This window comes from Pristis pectinata, chromosome 16, assembly GCF_009764475.1.
Source record: "Pristis pectinata isolate sPriPec2 chromosome 16, sPriPec2.1.pri, whole genome shotgun sequence".
Lineage (NCBI taxonomy): Eukaryota > Metazoa > Chordata > Chondrichthyes > Rhinopristiformes > Pristidae > Pristis > Pristis pectinata.
In genome coordinates this window covers 18,696,665-18,714,872 of record NC_067420.1, presented here as the reverse complement: position 1 = coordinate 18,714,872, position 18,208 = coordinate 18,696,665, and the positions used below count along the sequence as shown (strand labels likewise).

General features: G+C 38.4%; 1 protein-coding gene across 2 annotated transcripts in view; it reads right to left on the bottom strand.

Annotated features, from left to right (window-relative positions):
* The window catches only part of LOC127578963 (beta-1,4-galactosyltransferase 5-like), a 56,449-nt gene that overhangs the window by 7,959 nt on the left and 30,282 nt on the right, over positions 1 to 18,208 (bottom strand). The window contains exons 2-7 of one of the 2 annotated variants that reach the window (XM_052031559.1): positions 13,785 to 13,919; positions 10,003 to 10,116; positions 7,673 to 7,797; positions 5,670 to 5,786; positions 3,657 to 3,844; positions 3,246 to 3,368 (exon numbers count right to left, since the gene is read on the bottom strand). In XM_052031559.1, the coding sequence (XP_051887519.1) occupies positions 3,246 to 3,368; positions 3,657 to 3,844; positions 5,670 to 5,786; positions 7,673 to 7,797; positions 10,003 to 10,116; positions 13,785 to 13,919 (802 nt within the window). The remainder of the gene's footprint in view (positions 1 to 3,245; positions 3,369 to 3,656; positions 3,845 to 5,669; positions 5,787 to 7,672; positions 7,798 to 10,002; positions 10,117 to 13,784; positions 13,920 to 18,208) is intronic. The other variant, XM_052031560.1, reaches the window with a different exon arrangement.

The following is an 18,208-nucleotide window of genomic DNA, read 5'->3' as shown; positions in this document are numbered from 1 at the left end:
GTCTTCACAATGACAGTGACGGTCAGCTCCATCATGCCAAATGGCGAGGCAGCCACAGACATCCTCCCTACTCTTTCCTTCCTTTTCAAATCATCTCTAGTGAGTGGCTTTGTGTTTCCTCACACTGACGGATAATCAAGTTGATGCTGGGCACCTGAACGCCATACTTATTAGGTGGAGTTGTAAAGTTTCACAAGAATGCTGCTCAGGTGTGGAAGCTGAGGCATACAGAAGTGGTATGCACTGCAAGGGTGCAACACGAGATGTAAAATGGGTTCCCTACCTTAATGAAGAAATATCGTAATCAACCAATTAAGAAAAGCCCTATGTTGTAGCAAAGATTCATTAATGTTTGGTATGTAAATGGAAAGGAACTCTCCGATGGAAGAAAGGCCAGGGATAGAAGATAGATGTTAAATTATGTAATATCAAAAAGACAAAGAACACTTGGTACATCAAGTGTTGTGGATCCTGACATCATCCGGACTACAGTGCAGAAGATGTGCATTCCAGAACAGGTTGCACTCAGATCACATTATTCCAGTACACCCAAAACACAGATATACCCAAAGTGGAAAATTATCCCAGCATGTCTAGCCCACCACAAAAACATATCCAAACTGGCAAATTACCACTCAATCTACTATTAACTGGTGATAAAATAATGGCCGTTTTTGCAACAGTTTTTGCAGCAGAAGTTACTCTCCAATTTCCCAAATGCCAATGCAGAGTACAACTCTAAACAGCCATTTCCCTTTATTAGGCCAGTATTTTTGCCCATCCCCAATTGTCTGAGAAGGTGGTGGTCAACCACGTTCTTGAACTACTGCAATCTTTTTGGTGAAGTAATCCCACAATACCATTGGCTATAGAACTCCAGGAATCAAACTTAATGCCGATAAAGAACCAGTGATACATTTCAAAATCAGGATGATATGCAACCTGCAGGTAGTGATGTGCCCATACACCTGCCATCCCTGTCCTTTTTGGTGGCAGAGGTTATGGGTTTAGAAGATGAAGGTGTTGGCTGCATGAGTACTTGTTGTAATATTTTTTAGATGGTACATGCACTGCAGCTGCTGTTTTTCTTATTGGAGTTGACAGGGTATCAGCCAAGTGGACTGCTTTGTCCTGGATGGCATCAAGCTTCTTCAGAGTTGTTGAAGTTCACTCCTCCAAGCAAGTGGAGAGTTTTCCATAACACTCTTGACTTATGTCAGAGGACGAGTCATGAACCACTCAGTAAACAGCCTCTGACCTACCATGGCCACAGTATTTGTGTGGCTGGTCTAGTTGAGTTTCTGGTCAATGGTGACCTCAGTATGTTGATAGTGAGGGACACAGTGAAAATGCCTTTGAATATCAAAAGCAGATGGCCAAACTTTTTGTTGAAGATGGTCATTGCCTGGCACTTTTGTGATGTACGTTACTTGCCACTTATCAGCTTGTGCCTGAATGTTGTCTAGTTCTGCATACAAGCATTATCTGCTGAGCAGCTGTGAATGGAATTAAACCATGCAATCAACAGACAACATCCCCATTTTGGACATTGATGGAATCAAGGTCATTGATGAATGAAATGAAGATGAATGGATGTTCAACGTGGTCCTGAGGAAATCCTGCAGTGCTGTCCTTGGAGTTGGGTAACTAACATCTGACAACCACAATCATCTTGCTCTATGCAAGGTATGATGCCAGCTACTATAATTTTTTCCCCCTTTGATGCCTATTGACTTCAGGTTTCATCAGGGCACCCTGTTAATGCTTGATAATTGATACTTGAAAATGCCACCTTGTACCAAGGGCAGTTACTCTCACCTCACCAGTGGATTTGAGCTCTTAGTTCCACATTTAGACCAGGGCTATAAATCAGGCATGGCACCAAGTAGCCCTGGCGAAACCCAAACTCGGCATCAGTGAGTACATTATTGGTAATCAAGTGCCACTTGCTAGTCCTGTTGATGACAGCACCATCTCTTAGCTGATGAAAGAGAAAAAATTGATTGGGTGGTAATTAGTCTGGGTTTTTACAGCTTTTTTATGAACAGTAATATCCGGACAATTTTCCACATTGCCAGTGTTGTAACTGTACTGGAGCAGCAAGACGAGAGGAGTGTGAATCTCCATTACTGCCATTGGGATGTTGTCTGGTCCCATAGCTCTGCTTTACAGAGTCATAGAGTAATACAGCACGGAAACAGGCCCTTTGGCTCAACTTGTCCATCCAACTTATAGAGATCTCAACATTAGGTGGAGTGAATTGAATTAGCTGCACATTGACTTCTATGATGGAGTCTCAGGATAAAAGCAAGATGAATCATCTATTTCTGGCTGAACTAGTTTGCAAATGCTTCTTTTCTCTTCCACCCACATGCTGGGCCCTGCTATCGTTTAGGGTGGGGATGTGCTTGGAGCTTCCTCTGCCTCCGCCTGTCTGGTTGAGAGATTGGACTGCAGAGGTACTATCTGATTCACTGGTTGTGAGATTACTTAACTCTGTCTATTACACACTATTTTTGCTGCTCAGCAAATAAGTTGCCCTACATTATCTCTTCATTAGACTGGTACCATATTTTTTTAGGAATATCTGGAGTTGTATCCAGCCCTTCTGCAATCCTCACTGAACCAGGATTAATCCCTGGCTTGATACTTGTCTTCATACCACTTTGCTCTCAATATGTGAAAATATCTGAATTAGAAATGAAGCGAGACTGATTATCTTAACAGTCAGGCTGCAAAGCATTGTGTAACATCAAGCAGTCTTACCAAAACTGAAGTCATTGGAAACTGGTGGGAAGGATCGTTGACTGCAGTCACTCTTAGTGTAAAGGAAGATGGTTCTGGCCATTTCCAGGAAAACCCAAAAATGTTCTGGGATCAACCTACTGAAGTACTCAGCTCCAGGAGGAAATGCTCATCAGGGATGTGCCCCATCTTCAATTACTACTTCAACTGCAAGAATACTTTCATCCATTACAGTTGTTCAAGGTATCCTAACATCACCACGGGAAGTTAGGGACAAGCAGTAAATAATAGCCTTGCCAACAGCACCCACATGAATCAATGGAATATTTGATATAGACTCATTTGGAAACACTTTGGGAAGTTTCAAATTCCACCCTCTTTCCTACAGCATAAAACTATGGATTAAGATTAGCTTTGATGTGGTATTTATTGAAATGTGCAGTTTCTTTTATAAATAACATATGAATAAATTCTAATCTTATCAAATAAACTCAACCAACCTGTTCCAGAGATCATCATCTTCACCTCCCCAGCCCCAAAATGCATTTGGGAATCCATTGATTTTCTTAAATTGTTCCACTGTTAATCCACTCACTCCTCCAAAAAATTCATTGTAAGGAAGCCTGCAGGAAGAAAGTTAAATGGATGGTACCCAGCCTAATAAAGAAAAAATCATACTCAAATTAACCATAACCAAAAATGATTTACAAATCTTTAAGACTTGTGGGGGAGGGTAAAAAAAATTAAGGAGTCATCCCAAACTTGTTTAAACTACCTTGGATACCTCAAAATAATCTCAGAACAAATTATTTGTTTGACTATAATTTTGCCAGAATTGAGGGAAATAACATAACCTTATAGCTACCTAGGACCTCTCAACAGGTCTACTTAGGATTAATCATAGGACTTACAGGTACATGTATTTATCTAACTTGGCCGCAAAGTGTCTTGGCATCTCCCCGCAACCATAGTAGTTGCGGTCATTTTCAGGTATGTGATCCACATCATGAAAGATTATGCAATTCCAGTCCACATCTTTCAAAGCCTCCAAAAATCCAACATTGAAGAGCATTGCACGGTTAAATGGATGAATCCCAGCCTAATAAAAGAGAAATCATACTTGAATTAACTTTAAGCACACACAATATCCTTAACACAGAAATGCAAGGATAAGCTGAGGGAGTTGAAGTATCTGGCCCTTCAAGCCTGTGCCATCATTAATCAAGGTCATTGCTGATCTTTTACCACAAATCCACATTCCCCATATACCTCAGTCTCTTAATACCCAGAAACCAACCCCTCTCTTTTTTTAGATGAACTCAATAACTGAGCATACACAGCCCACTCAGGTAGCAAACTCCAAAGATTCACCAACTTGTAAGAGTAAATAAATTTCTCATCTCATTTCAAAATGGCCTACATATTATTCTGAGACTGTGACAACTGGTACTAGACTTCTCGGCCAGGGGAAACATCCTCACTGCATTTACCCTGCCAAGCCCCTGTAAGAACTTCACAAGTTTCAGAAAGTGATCACCACTCACTTCTCTAAACCCTAGAGAATTACAGATCCATTCCACCCATTTCTCCACACACAGCAAACCTGCCCCACCCCCAGAAATGCATCTTCTTGCACTCCCTCTGTGCAAGTATATCCTCTTTATAGAGAGACCAAAACTGTACAAAATATTCCAGATCTGGTCTTACAGAAGCCCTACATAATTGAAGAAATACATCTTTTCCAGTGTACTCAAATCTTCTCATAATAAAGACCACCATATCATTTGCTTTCCTAATCACTTGCTACACCTTTAAGTGATTTATGTACAAGAACATCTTGGTTGCTTTGAACATCAATGTTTCCTAAGTTTCTCATTATTTCATAAATACTCTACTTGTCTGCATTATGCACCAAAGTGGATAACCTTACATCTTCCACATCACAGATCCTACCAAGGTTATGAACACTCAACTTACATACAGCTCATACATATGAATGAGTGTTTGCAAGATGGGCAGGATGGATTTGCTGGCTTCTGAGGGGTCAGTGAGCTCTTGGACAGGAGCACACCACAATAGAAACTGATCCTGTGGTTACTTGATGTTCACACATTCTGAAAGCTTTCACTTCAAACTAGCTGTACAAAGTCTAATTTTCAGTGATCAGCTTGTGACAAATTATACCCCTCTCTTACAAATTCTGATGTAATGACAAGTTTAACTGCACTTGCTTGTATATTCTGAAGTACTAGGCATAATTACAAATTCCCCAAGATACTGTTTCTCCTAAACATAAATACAATTGTGAACAAAAAACAGAAAACACAGGGAACTGCAAGTGCATTGTAACACCACTACCTGCAAGTTCCCTTCTAAGCTACACAAAATCCCAGTTTGAAAACATATTGCTAGTCCTTCACTGTCACTGGACCCAATCCTGGAACTCACTCCCCAGTGGCATAACAGGAGTAGAAACTAAAAAATGTTGGTAATTAGGTCAGGCAGCAGCAATACAGAGAAGAACAGAATTCAACCTTAGAGATAGATGATCTACTACCAGAACTTTCATAAGACAGGTCACTGACGTAAAACATTTATTCCATCTCTCTCTGCACAATTGCTGCCTATCCTACTAAGCATTTCCAACATTTTCTATTTTCCTATTTCCAGCCTCCACAGTTTTTGGTTTTTAATTATTAAATATTTCCTTATAATTGAAAATCTTAATCAGGTAATATTACAAGAAAACAGCCTTAAAAAAATGTAATTCTTGCAGTTATTTAGATAATAAAAATCCTTAAAAAAATTGATATAGCTTTTTATCCAGGTATGCACTTCATTCATTCAGGGCTATGATTACAATTTTAAGGCACATTTTGAAGATTTCTAGGCCTTTTAAAGATGACTTTTTTTAAACCACTCACCTGTTCGATGACATAAAAAGCAAACTCCAAGCGTTGGTGCTGTAGCAATGGAATCAGGTGCCGTAGCAGAATAGGGAGATGCTCATGACGATTGCGGAAAGGGATCAAAATGGCCACCTAAAATGTTACAATTCAAATTATGGCATCAATAAATGGTTACTGTAATATTGGTTAGGCTGGATTAATATAATTGTTAATTCATTTAAATTTCAAGTGTTCTGTAAAACAAATTGCTGCCAATGCTATTTTTAGTACACAAATAATTCTGCAACTGGAATTATTCCAATGAGTGGACAATTTCTACTATACATCAAAACAGTACTGGATACAGTCTGAAATTATGAAAGCACACATACATGACAGGCAACAATGAAGAACTGACTCTTATGCAAGTAAAATACTAATTTGGAATATTTTTGTACGTTGTAACAGCAAAATTTAGATTAAAATGATCGCATGCTCGATATCTATTGAAAATGTTATCATTTGAGAAACAGAACTGAATGAATTGCGAAAAATGTTTGGAGGTTAAACTTCAGGAATAAACCGGAACACTAACAAATTCAAGAGTTGGAAGGCAAAGTAAATCTACAAGGTACATCAATCTATGACAAATGGCAAAAGAAATATTCATTTATAATATAGGGAACAAAGAAATTTCATTTTAGTCAAACTGGATATCAATCACCCCTCAGGTGAATGGAAATAATGCTTATGCATGCAAGGATGGGCTGAAATCAGTGGGTATCCTCCTCAAACAGAGGGTCAACAAAATTATAATTTTTTTTAAACAATGAGGTGGTAAATGAATTAAGCATAGCTAATTTTGGGAAAAAGTTGATTGCTATTGACTTCTGGGTAAAGCCCAATCTTTTGTTGCTGACTGACATGAATCAGGGGTTAAGCACTATATAAATAGTGCTCTGAAACTGCACGAGCACAAATAGCAAAGATGGGTCTACATTATCTTAGGAAAAATGGTTTGTGAAGTGAGATTAGAATAGAGATTATCTTCTGATTGTAAAGCTCAGCAAATACAAACATGCAAAATATGTGAGGTTTCATTTATTTTCTTTTATGAATTTTGTTCCCAGGATAGAAAAATATAAATTTCATACAGACTGGCACCAATCCTCCATCCATGAGAACCCAATTTCTCAGAAACCAAATATGAATCACCACTTTCTGAGCATGCACCTACATGTGCTGGTATCTCTAGTTTGTTTATTTAATTCTTCTTGCATGACTGAGCTTCAGCAGGCTAGCAGAGCCAATATGAACCCTCTGTGCAACGTTCACAGGAATTTATTTAATGGAAATGCTATAGCAGAGAGAAGCTTAACAAAAAATGAGTTAAAAATGATAATGTGCAGCACAAGAACTCATTTCTAATCAAACTTGGTCAGTTTCTACCTTATTTAGCCCACGGTAAAAATTCCCATTTTGCACAAGTATTTCCATATGGGGGCTCCAAATTTATCAAAGATCTCAAAGCTTAATTTATTCTTCCAACAACTTAAAAATGCTCATGCCCACATTAACAACTGAACTCATGTGAATCAATAAGAGTGTACATACAGCAGAAACAAACCTACATTATCTTAGGACAAGACGTATTTGAAGTAGTCTTTGCTTGTCAATGAAAGTTACCTTAATAACTTTCTATAATGCGTTAGTGATGTGATGGTTAACACATTTACTTAACTTTAATGTTCAAGTTGATCATAGGGTTGCAAATCTTTGAAAAACAAACTTCAAAGGTGTGTGGATGTTCAGTCATTCAGTATATTCAAGTCAGAGAACAGTATTTTGGACACTTGGACTCCACGTATAATCATTCAGGAAGGGGAACTCAAAGTCAAGGATCAGTCATGATATTATATAGTTCATCAAGTCAAAGATCAGTGTGGTTTACTCCCACTTCTTTTGCTAATGTTTGGGAATAGAGTTTCTCTTAGTAAGGCAAAGCTTCAGAATTTCATAATCACATTACAATTTCTTACCTTCCAACGTGGTATGCAATCTCTTGGCTTCCAATGACCACCAATCTGCATGTAAGGATCCTTACTAAATAATTCCTGGATCTCTTCCAATGAAATTTCAGTCATATTTACATCAACTGGGCCCTCTGTGTGGGAACATCAGAAACAACAGTTAATTATCAAAGGAAGATAGACTGTTCTTGGCCCCAAGGCAACAGTGGTACAACCATCTTCAGCTATGTTAGCAACCTTTCCTCCATCATTCAGTTAGAAGAGGTATAGTTCATTGATAACTCTACAAACTTTAAGCTCCATTGCCAGCTCCGCCCAGAACAAGGATGCTTGTGGCAGCCAAAAATCTGGCTTGCGTTTCCTAAAACTTGAAATGCAGCAGGCAATGTTGATTGCCTGACAAAGGACAGGAAATAACAACTTTCAGTAAAAAGGAACAGCACATCCGCTCACCTTTATCATTTCCAACTTGTGCCAAGACTATCTCCATTAGCATCTGAGGGATCACTAATCAGAACCTGTACTACTCTACCATGATTTAAGGACTCAATCAAGAGCGACATAGCTCCAAACCGATGAAAACCCACCATTTACAAAATTCAACTTCGGTAGTGCTAAAGAATGCTGAGCACTTGTCTCTGTGAGTGTCTATGCAACAAAACCCAAACAGCTCAACACCAGTTAGCATTGGGCAACCTGCTTAATTCTCACCTCTGACTTCAGATTCAGTATCCAACTGTTCCTTTTGTCAGCACACTGTTGCTGCAATGCTTATCCAGGAATCATTGCAGTAACACATCACCGGCATCTCCTGGTCCTCTGGCCCTTACTATTAATAAAGGGCAAGAGAGGGAAAACAAGGGTCACAGAAGCCCAATTAAGCTTGCTCTCATGTAATCCAGATTTTGACATAGACTACCGAGAAATCCCTGCATTAGCATCATCAAGTCACATCTTCAACATCCTGGCGATTTTAACTAAAACCTTTGGGAACAGCCACATAACTGCTTAAATGCTGTGAGACTAGATCAGAGACTGGGCATTTTGCAGTTGGCAAACACCTCCGACTCCCTAAGTCTTTCCACACCTACAATGCATGTTACAAGTGATAGATTATCTGGATGAGTGCAGCTTTGAGAAGAACAACACCATCCAGGACAAAGTAGCCTGCTTAATTAACAGCCCACTCATCACCTTCAACATCCACTCTCTCCACCAGTTGCATTTGTCGCATGTACTCAACAACACACACCGCAGCAATTCATCAACTTCTTCAATTACACCTCACAAAACCTGTGACCACTAGCTCTTTGAAGTACAAAGGTCCAAATGCTTGAGAAACTAAGGAGAACCAGGAGGATACTTACAGATTTTTAAAAGGACACTCAAGGTTCCACATGATAGATTTGCACACAGGGATAAAAGTAGAGCTACTTTCAGGTTGGTGCCTTGTAACTAGTGAGATGCCTCGTGGATCAGGGTATGGGCCACAACCAGTTACAATCTACATTAAACTTGGATATGCACAACTAAATCATTACTGATGATACAAAGCAAGATGAGACCATGAGCTGTGAGGAAGATGCACAGGTTGCCAAGGGAAACAGATGAGTAAATTTCAGATAGAGATTAATGTGGGCAAACAAAGTTCATCATCAGTGCTAAGAAAAATTTGGAAACAGATTTTTGAGAGATAGAAACTATTAAATACTTGTGTGCCTCAGAATAAAATCAAGAAAATTAGTATGCAGATAGCATACCTTCCAATTTGGCTTCATCTGCCACAGTACCTTATTTACATAACAATTCAAGTACTGTATCCCACCACCACTCCCCCCACCCCCTCCCCTCCCACCCAGACCTCCTGGACCATTTGAGGTAGATACATGTGGAAAAATTTGTATATCTGTTGTTCAGTTTTGGTTTTCCTTGCATCTTAGACAGGTTTTGACTAAGAAGCCACAGCAAAAAGTTGCTTGAGACGACCAAAATCTCAGAATAGACCTCTTCCTGCAGTGTTGATTATACGTAACGTACCATACACCATGCTATCAAAGGAAAACTCAGAATACCTCAAAAAGGACCACACACATTTATGATTTCCATCTCACAAGCAACACAAGAAATGAAAAAATGATTTCTGTTCCTGCTTAGTATTATATCCAATATAGAGATTGATTTGCATATTCTGTAAGTTTAAAGTTCATAATTCATTCTAGGATTTTAGAACACCTGTACGGGTGAAAAATCTAGCTCATGTATTGAGCAAATAAAGTGCTTTAGGTCTCCTTGAGTAATACTTCAATGGATTTACAAAATTTGACCTGTGATATACTCACTCATAGAAGGAAGTCTTTCAGGACAAGCGAGATTTGCGTGATAGGTAAAACCTTCTGGAAGAAATGTTGTGGTTTGTAGATAAGCTTCACTATGATTCAAATCATCTGGATAATCTAAGGAGGAAGTGACAACATTTTAGTAAATGCATTACAAGGAAGGTTGTTACACATGTCACTGACTTCTTAAAAATTCCACCCTTTTAAAACTTGCAAGCAATGATGTTAATTTTTTTTTAAATGTCTCTTTCCTGCAAAACATTGTGTAGAAGTAAAATGTTACAAAGAGATTAAAGGCAAGTTATTGAGTGGCCAAACAGTGGAAATTGAAGTTCAATCTCAGGAAGTACAAGATCAACTGACTTGTATTCAAAAAGTACATAAGTACGTAATTTTTTTTAAAATGGGAACCTAAAGATCACAGTGTGGCAAAGAGATACAAGTTCACTCACAAATTGCATAAAACAAAACAAAAATCAGCCGAAATGTTTAATAATTTCAAGTTTACAATATGATAGGGTGGGAAATGCACTTAATTTATATAGAGCATGTGTCAAACCCTGACCAAGTTTGGACACATCATGTGACTGAACTGGAAATTCTGCAGGTTCATTTGAATAGTACCCAGGGGTTGCATGACCTTGGCTTCTGTTTTGTAGTGCAGAAGGCTAAACACACAAGTGTTTAAAATGCTAATAAAGGGTTCCATACAGAAGGTAAATATAATCCTTTTCTTTTTGTAATAGAATCCAGAGTATAAACATAAAATTAGAGGCAGGCCATTCAGGAGTGTAAATGAGCTAATAGAAATCTGGTAGAGCAATCCACCAAAACATCAACTAAGGCTTTCAGCACAGACAGATATCAATTTTTTTTTGTTAGCATTTTCAAAGGATATGGATTAGAGCCAGGTAAACAGGTTGAGGCACAGATAACCCGTGATTTAACTGAATGGTGGTCTCAGTTCATGGGGCTGAAAGGCCAATACCAGCCTTCATGTTCCCATCCATTTTGTTAGGCACGTGCACGAGTCAGGATTTAATTATCAAAAAGGTTAATAAAACATTGGTTTAGCATGCCTATAAATAAGCTTCCTATAAATAGACGCACTTTGGATAAAAAGATTATTGCTTTTATGAACTTCGTACTGAAACAGTTTGTTGAGCCAGCATCTGTTTATGACCAAAGTTCTCCCGGCAGCATTCAACAGTCCGAAAGAAATTCAATGAAAAATAACGGCATCAGTTCCGGATTGGACAATTCAGTACACACTTTAAAACAAAAAAAAAATCACAAACACCCAAGGAATAAAATTAAAAAAAAATTGATTAAATTCTTCTGGTTGCTACAAAAATACCCCAAACACAAAATACTAAGGTGAAACCTACTCAACATGAAACCTCTTAAAGAAACTCTAAAAGCTGACTCAATTAATTTGATTTTTCTGCTTGAATTTTCATAACCATGCATCCTTAAACAATCCCCTCTGTCCACCCTGACAACTGGGAGGCTGAATCTGATCACTTTGGCCTTGGCATCACAGTTAACCCAGAGATGATCTTTCAGCCAGATAGTTGCATCATGAAAAAAGTCACTTCCATTGCATTGTCCAACTCCATTGCAATCTGAACCACTGTGCTACTGAAACTCCCGCCATCTTACATTTCAGGTTTGACTATTTCAATGCAGTCCTGGATTGGGTCTCATGCTACCCTTTGTAAATGGCACGGTATCCAAGATGTCAGTGTCATAACTCGCACAGCAAAATGACCATCCATCATTTCTGGATTCTGCCTTGGGTATATGGTTAGGCAAAAATAAAATTTTAGAATTTCGATATAGGAGGCAGAAGGCCAAGCCTCAAAGTACTCAAGGTCCCTTGAATGCTGGTCTCATACTTATTGTCAGTTTTCAGCTGCCAAGGCCACACAGTTTGGAATGCCTTCTCTATATATCACTTTCTCCTCCTTTGATAGCTTCTTCCAAACCTGTCACCACTCATCCCAGAATTGCCCTCTGTAACTTGGCAACAAATTGCTTTACAATGCTCCTATAAAGCAGCTTGGGATGTTTTACCATGCAAAAAGCTAAATTAAATAAGAAATAATTTTTCAGTTGAATACAAGTACACAAGTTGTGACTTGAAGTTGCCCAGTACCAAAGTTGAGCAACAAACTTCTGACCATGCTGCGGAAAAAAAAGTCTACAGGCCGTAATGAAACTCCAGGCAGATATATTTGTTGACATGCTCAATTGTACCACCATATTTTCTCTATCATTGTGTTGAATATCTTCAGGGTTGTGTTGCTGGCATGTTAAGTCCTCTTTCCATACAACAAGGAACAACTGCTCATCTTTGCTTCTTAATTTTCTAATACATCAAAGTTATTTTTGGATAATAAGGATATAGAGGTCAGTCATTATCCAACCAGCAGATTTTGTGCAGAGGAAGAATCCACCAAAATGTAAAGTATGAATCCAAAGCATTATGCTATGAAACCAACAGCCTTTGATAAGAGCAAAATTTAAAATTGCAAATTTCCATTTTCTTGAATGGGAGTCACTGTTAAAAATTAACAGAGGAGCAAGGAAATGTACTGTGTGATATGCTGATAAGGCAACCACAAATGGACTGAGATAGACAGGCATTAGAATGTATAGTTGATGTGGAGTGAGGGAAAGGTTCATTCAAAAGTGAAAGATGCCATCATCTAACATTTAGATTTCCATAAAGCCCACAATTCCTCACATAATTGTCCACTCAATCCCAAACTCTGTCATGAGAGGATATTACCAGGCAGAGGAAAGGATTCAAGGATCTGCTCAACGCCTCTTTGAAGAAATAAAACAACACCAATCAATCTGGCCCATGACCATTCAAACAGGAGAGGACTATTTGGGATGATATAGAGAACATTGAAACCAGGCATTGGGAATACAGAAAGACCCTGCAAGCAACAGAGGAATTGTGTCACCTCAAACTATGCACCCACCCATCTCATGAACCACAGCCTGCCCCATCTGTGGAAGAGTTGTGATTCCCATTTCAGCCTCATTAACTACCTCAGAGCTCTTAAAACCAGACTGGAAACAAGTTGTCCTATATTACAAGAAAACTGCCTGCAAGAATACAACCATCTACATTATTCTTGGAGGGCAATTTTCCCACCACAATCCCCACCCGCATCTCCTAATGAAGTGAATTAAATAGGAAAATGTAGCAAAAGGCAGTGATACGTTACCCACAGGATCAGCGTGTGGAAAAAGAGAAGGCGGCAAGATTCATCATGAAGAGAATTCCAATGAAGACAGGGTATTTGGGAATGGCACTCACAAGACAGCAGTGATGAGTTCCACAATGCAGCATATCACATAATGTAAAGCTCTGAGCTTATCAAAGAAGGTACAGCCTGAGATGACAGCAGGAGAGTACAAAGGTCAATGTCTATTGAAGGTTCAGGGTGAGGATTTGAGATTGCAGAGTTGAGAAATGAAGACAGGAATTATGCCAGAAGATTAAGCAAAAGAAGGTAAAAATAGGGAGCTAAAAGTGGAAACAGTGCCAAGGTCTGGAATGCCACAAGTAGACACAGAGAAAATGCATTACTACCTGATAGCATTTGTATTTAAATTCATGAAGTTGCTAAGGTAATATATACATTTAGAAACTTTCTGCAAAGGAAAACACATAAATATCTAACACCACGTGTTACACTGAAGCTTTCTGTACACTTACAGAACACATATTCATGTAATGGATGTTACCATGGTGACTGTATAAATACCTGTACCATTAAGACTGTTGTTCATCTTGGCATAAGTACCACGAACCACTTGCTCATACATTTGGGATCCCATCGTTTTCACACTCTCTCTGATCATGATGCCTTGTGCTTGCACCATAAATAGATAAGTGTTTACTGAAAAAGAAAAAGGAATAATAAAAAGTTCAAGTTTGTAGAGTTTTAATTAATGTGATCAGCAAGCACTACTTTTAGTAATGTCCTAGAACCTTAATTTAAGCAACAAAAAAAATCAGAAAATGCAACTTCTAATCAAAGGATAATTTTTAAAAAAATCGACAGACTAACAATGCTGTAGGCTCAAGTTTCATATTTCTTAGAAATCACATTCCTGATCTCAAATTGTGAAGTTAGATACAATGAGATAACGTACACTTTACCAAACAAATTTTTGCTCTAATTGCACAGTGGAAAAGGAGACACCCAGGAACAGGTATGCACAGAGATACAGGTGATTAGTTATAGAGACAATGTTTCCATTAGTGAGGGGGTTGAGATTCTGTAACATTAGTACACAAATCCTGCTCACACAATTCTGCTTGAAAAATCTACGATACATCTGACCACTCCCAGCCTTTGCATGTATGATCATTTTGCGGGGTGACAGGTGGGAGATCACAAAAGATCAGCCATGATCTTTTCAAATGGCTGAGAAGTTCAAGGGTCCTCTCTTGTTCTCCACTTAAGAGTTCACACTGCAAACCTAAAATGCAAATGGTAACTCCTTTCACTTATATAATTATGCTTCAGATATTTGATAAGTTGAATATTTACCAACTATATCTTTTATTAAAACAAATATATTTTGATTCAGATTGGTAAGATTGTATCATGATTGAAAATTTGGCCACATGAATGCAGCTTTTGACATCTTGAACCCTGGGAAATATGACAAGTTTCCTGTACCATCATACTGACAAACAATTTCCACTTAAAAAGCTTATATATTGCTCAAATCCATAAGCAAACTGATGCAGTGAAACAAATCAATGATCACAAGCTATGGCAAACTTCTATAAAGATCATTGGCCGAGTCTCAGCCAGAGTAGTGTCCAATTCTGAGTATCACAGAGAGGTTGCAAAGGGGTTTTACTATAGGGCACCAGGCGAGTGTTAGTCCTGTGAAACGAATAACGAAGCTGGATTTTTTTGGATGCTAGGAAGAGAATGGTGTCAAAACTTGGTATTTTTGGAGTAGATAAGGGTTTCCACTGGGAGACAGGTCAGTAACCAGAGGTAGAGATTTATGGTAGTGTCAAAAGATTCAGGGAGGGAAATAACATTTCAGAAAATAAACAGCAAATCATAATCTAGAACACACTGCCAAAAATAACTGCAGAGAGAGATTCAATGGAAATGTTCAGAACAAAATTGAACATTTATCCGAAAAGGAGAATTTTTTTTTAGGACCAGGGCAAAAGCAGTGGAGTGCAATTAATTGGATTGTGAAAACAGTAAGCCTTTTTACCTCTATTGGTGCTGTATGATGGTGATCCTCAAAGGCAGCTTCAAGTAAATGTTGGGGGATATGACAAATTGCTAATACACCAGTAATACAGTAAATATGGGTCCCATTTTCAACCTCTGCGAGAAAAGTATAACCTTTATCAGCTTGTTCAACATCAGAGAATTTCAGAGCAAAAGATGCATCACCCAGCTGAAAATGCAGGACCTGCTCTTAGTGTCTGATGCTGCATTCATCTAACTTGCCTGGAGAATTGCTGATCATTGTTGGCAAGTTCTGTGATGCTAGTACCAAGGTTGGCATCTCTATCAGGATAAAGAACAGTTGACACGTCAAAAGATACCAATTCCCATCCAGGATCTTTATCAATACAGAAGGCCTGCCATCACAGTTTAAAACTTCCCAGCTACTAAGCCATGTTAGACAATATGATACAAAATAATTGCCAGAGCCTCTGTCACCTTTGACAATTTGTCACAAGTGCGACACAAACTCGTAACATCTTGAACACAGGTGATTATCGATCTAATGTTGCCAGAGTACAGTGATCATTTCAGAGTTCTGCAGTCCTATTGCCACATTCAGCTGCAAATCTAGGACAATTAGACAGCTAACAGCATGCAACCATCTCCAAGGACAATCCCATAAACTGCATCCCATTTGCTACCTTGACCATTGCACTCCACAACAGAGCTCTGTGGCTGTAGTATGTAGCATCTACAAAATACACTGCAATTATTTCACTAGGCTACTCAAACAGCACCTCCCAAACCCATGACTTCTACTAGCAAAGAGAATAAGAGCATGAGGTGCATGGGAATACTATCACCTAAATGTTCTCCTTCAAGTTACATACCATCCCAACTCAGAAATATACCATCATTCTTTATCTCAAGATCTAAATCACTGTTCTCCCAGTGAGGCTAGTTCCATCATGGGGATTACATGAGTGTAGTAAGGTGGCTCACAAACATCTTTTCATCTGGAAATAAGGGAAAAGCAATACAGCTGTGAAAGCTGGGTTCTGCACTCTAACCCAAAGTGGAGATATAAAATCTACCAATGCCTTAAATATGTCAGAAAAATCTTGAAAGTCCCTTGGAACCAAAGAAATCATTAACGATATTCTTGAGAACAGACCTACAGTTTACAAGATTGTTCTGGATGCTCACTAGTTTTCTTGGCTAGGACACCTAGAACACCTAGAACACATGCCTCAAGATAGAACTCACGCTTGCCAGACAATGGTCAACTCAAGAACTGCCTAGAGCACAATAGGTACTCAAAGCCCTGATACATCAAACAGGTGTCAAGAAATTAAGCACCCTCAATGACCATAGAGGATCCTGCCTACAACCACTCAGTTTGGAGAGTGCAGGCTGAGACCTACAGGTGAGATAGAAAGCAAGGTATGCTATTATCTCTATATTGAATTAAGCCATTGTAGGAAGTTATTCTGCTCAAGCATTAGCTTCTCTCACTACACTACCAAGCACCATTGACGAAATGGACTTAGGTGTATCTCCCTTCATCCACCAAGATGTTGCATGCCTCCTTTACAATACCATCTTTTAAACACAGGGCGTTTCATCCTTGTGTGTCCATGACAATATTAACTTTAACTCCTAATGAGGTTAAATATTTCACTATTAGTACTACATTCTGAATTTCCCTAGCAGCTGTCCCATTTCGCTAATCCAGAGTCTACTATTCTTCCTGGTTACTACCAGGCTGAGATAATTTAATAAAGTACAATTCATGGATTAAGCTCAGGACCAACCTTGTCTAGCTCACCTGGTGATTAATCAATAAACTGGTTGAGGCAGAGGAACCAAATAATCTGTTCAACAATTTTGTATTTATAAAGCGTTCGGTTTGAACAATGTATGTCAGTGTGTATAATACATTTGTCAATTGTAAGAGATGCAGATCACTGATTGGGGTTTTTCCCCATGTCAGCTCACCAACTAGTCACCATATATGATTCACTTTCAAACTGACAGGAAATTTTGGAATGAGTAACAAAGTGAAAAGTTCTTGCTCCAGATTAAAATCCATTTCAGCTTAATTTTTGGCAGCTGCAAATTACATCAAAAAGCTAAAACATCATCTGGAAATGTCCAAGTATAATAATCAGGTAGAAAGCTGGGTGTTAAGGAAACAAAAATTGTGTGTATGAAAACAGATGAACTGCTGTTAGAAAAAGCTTTTTTTTCCCTACTAACTCATAACTCTTCTTAAGTATCACTCAAGTGTTGTGAATGAATACTTTTAAGATCCATGAGGAAGTGAAAGATTCAGTTCAGAGCACAAAGTAGAGATTTTCAATAGAGATATTAATACTACATGAGAACTTTAACATCAGAATGTGGACCGGATCTGGTGACTTTGTGACATCTCACTGCTTTACAGTTATAAAATGCTCTTTTCTACCCATAATACAACTCTTCAAATGTGACTCATTTCCAACAAATTGTTAACTTGAAGTAATACATAAGAGCATTTGCAATGAACTCATTCTTAAACACTGAAACTTTTTTTATTCAATAACTGAATGCAAATATTACCACATTTTTAAGTAAACATTTCCATCGAATTTTCCAAATTAATCATGTTTTCCCCACTTCTATTCAGAGCAATATGCATGACCAAGTAAATGCAAGTCTTCCCAGTGAGTAAACAGTACTTTAAATTTAATCTCTGAATTAACAAAAAGGAAGATCAAATGCCCTTCGATTAGCTGATAAGACTAAATATGACATGCAGTGTGTTAAGTAACTTCTTACACTGCTAGTTAAGCATTTTGAGTGTAAAGAACATCAAAACTGCATGTTATTGATTGTCAGCATTCTTGTGCACAATTTTGGTATTATGTGCCACGCCCTCACTAGCTCACTATCTGTATTTATACCGGTAACGAGTACAAAATTAGCCCTAAAGT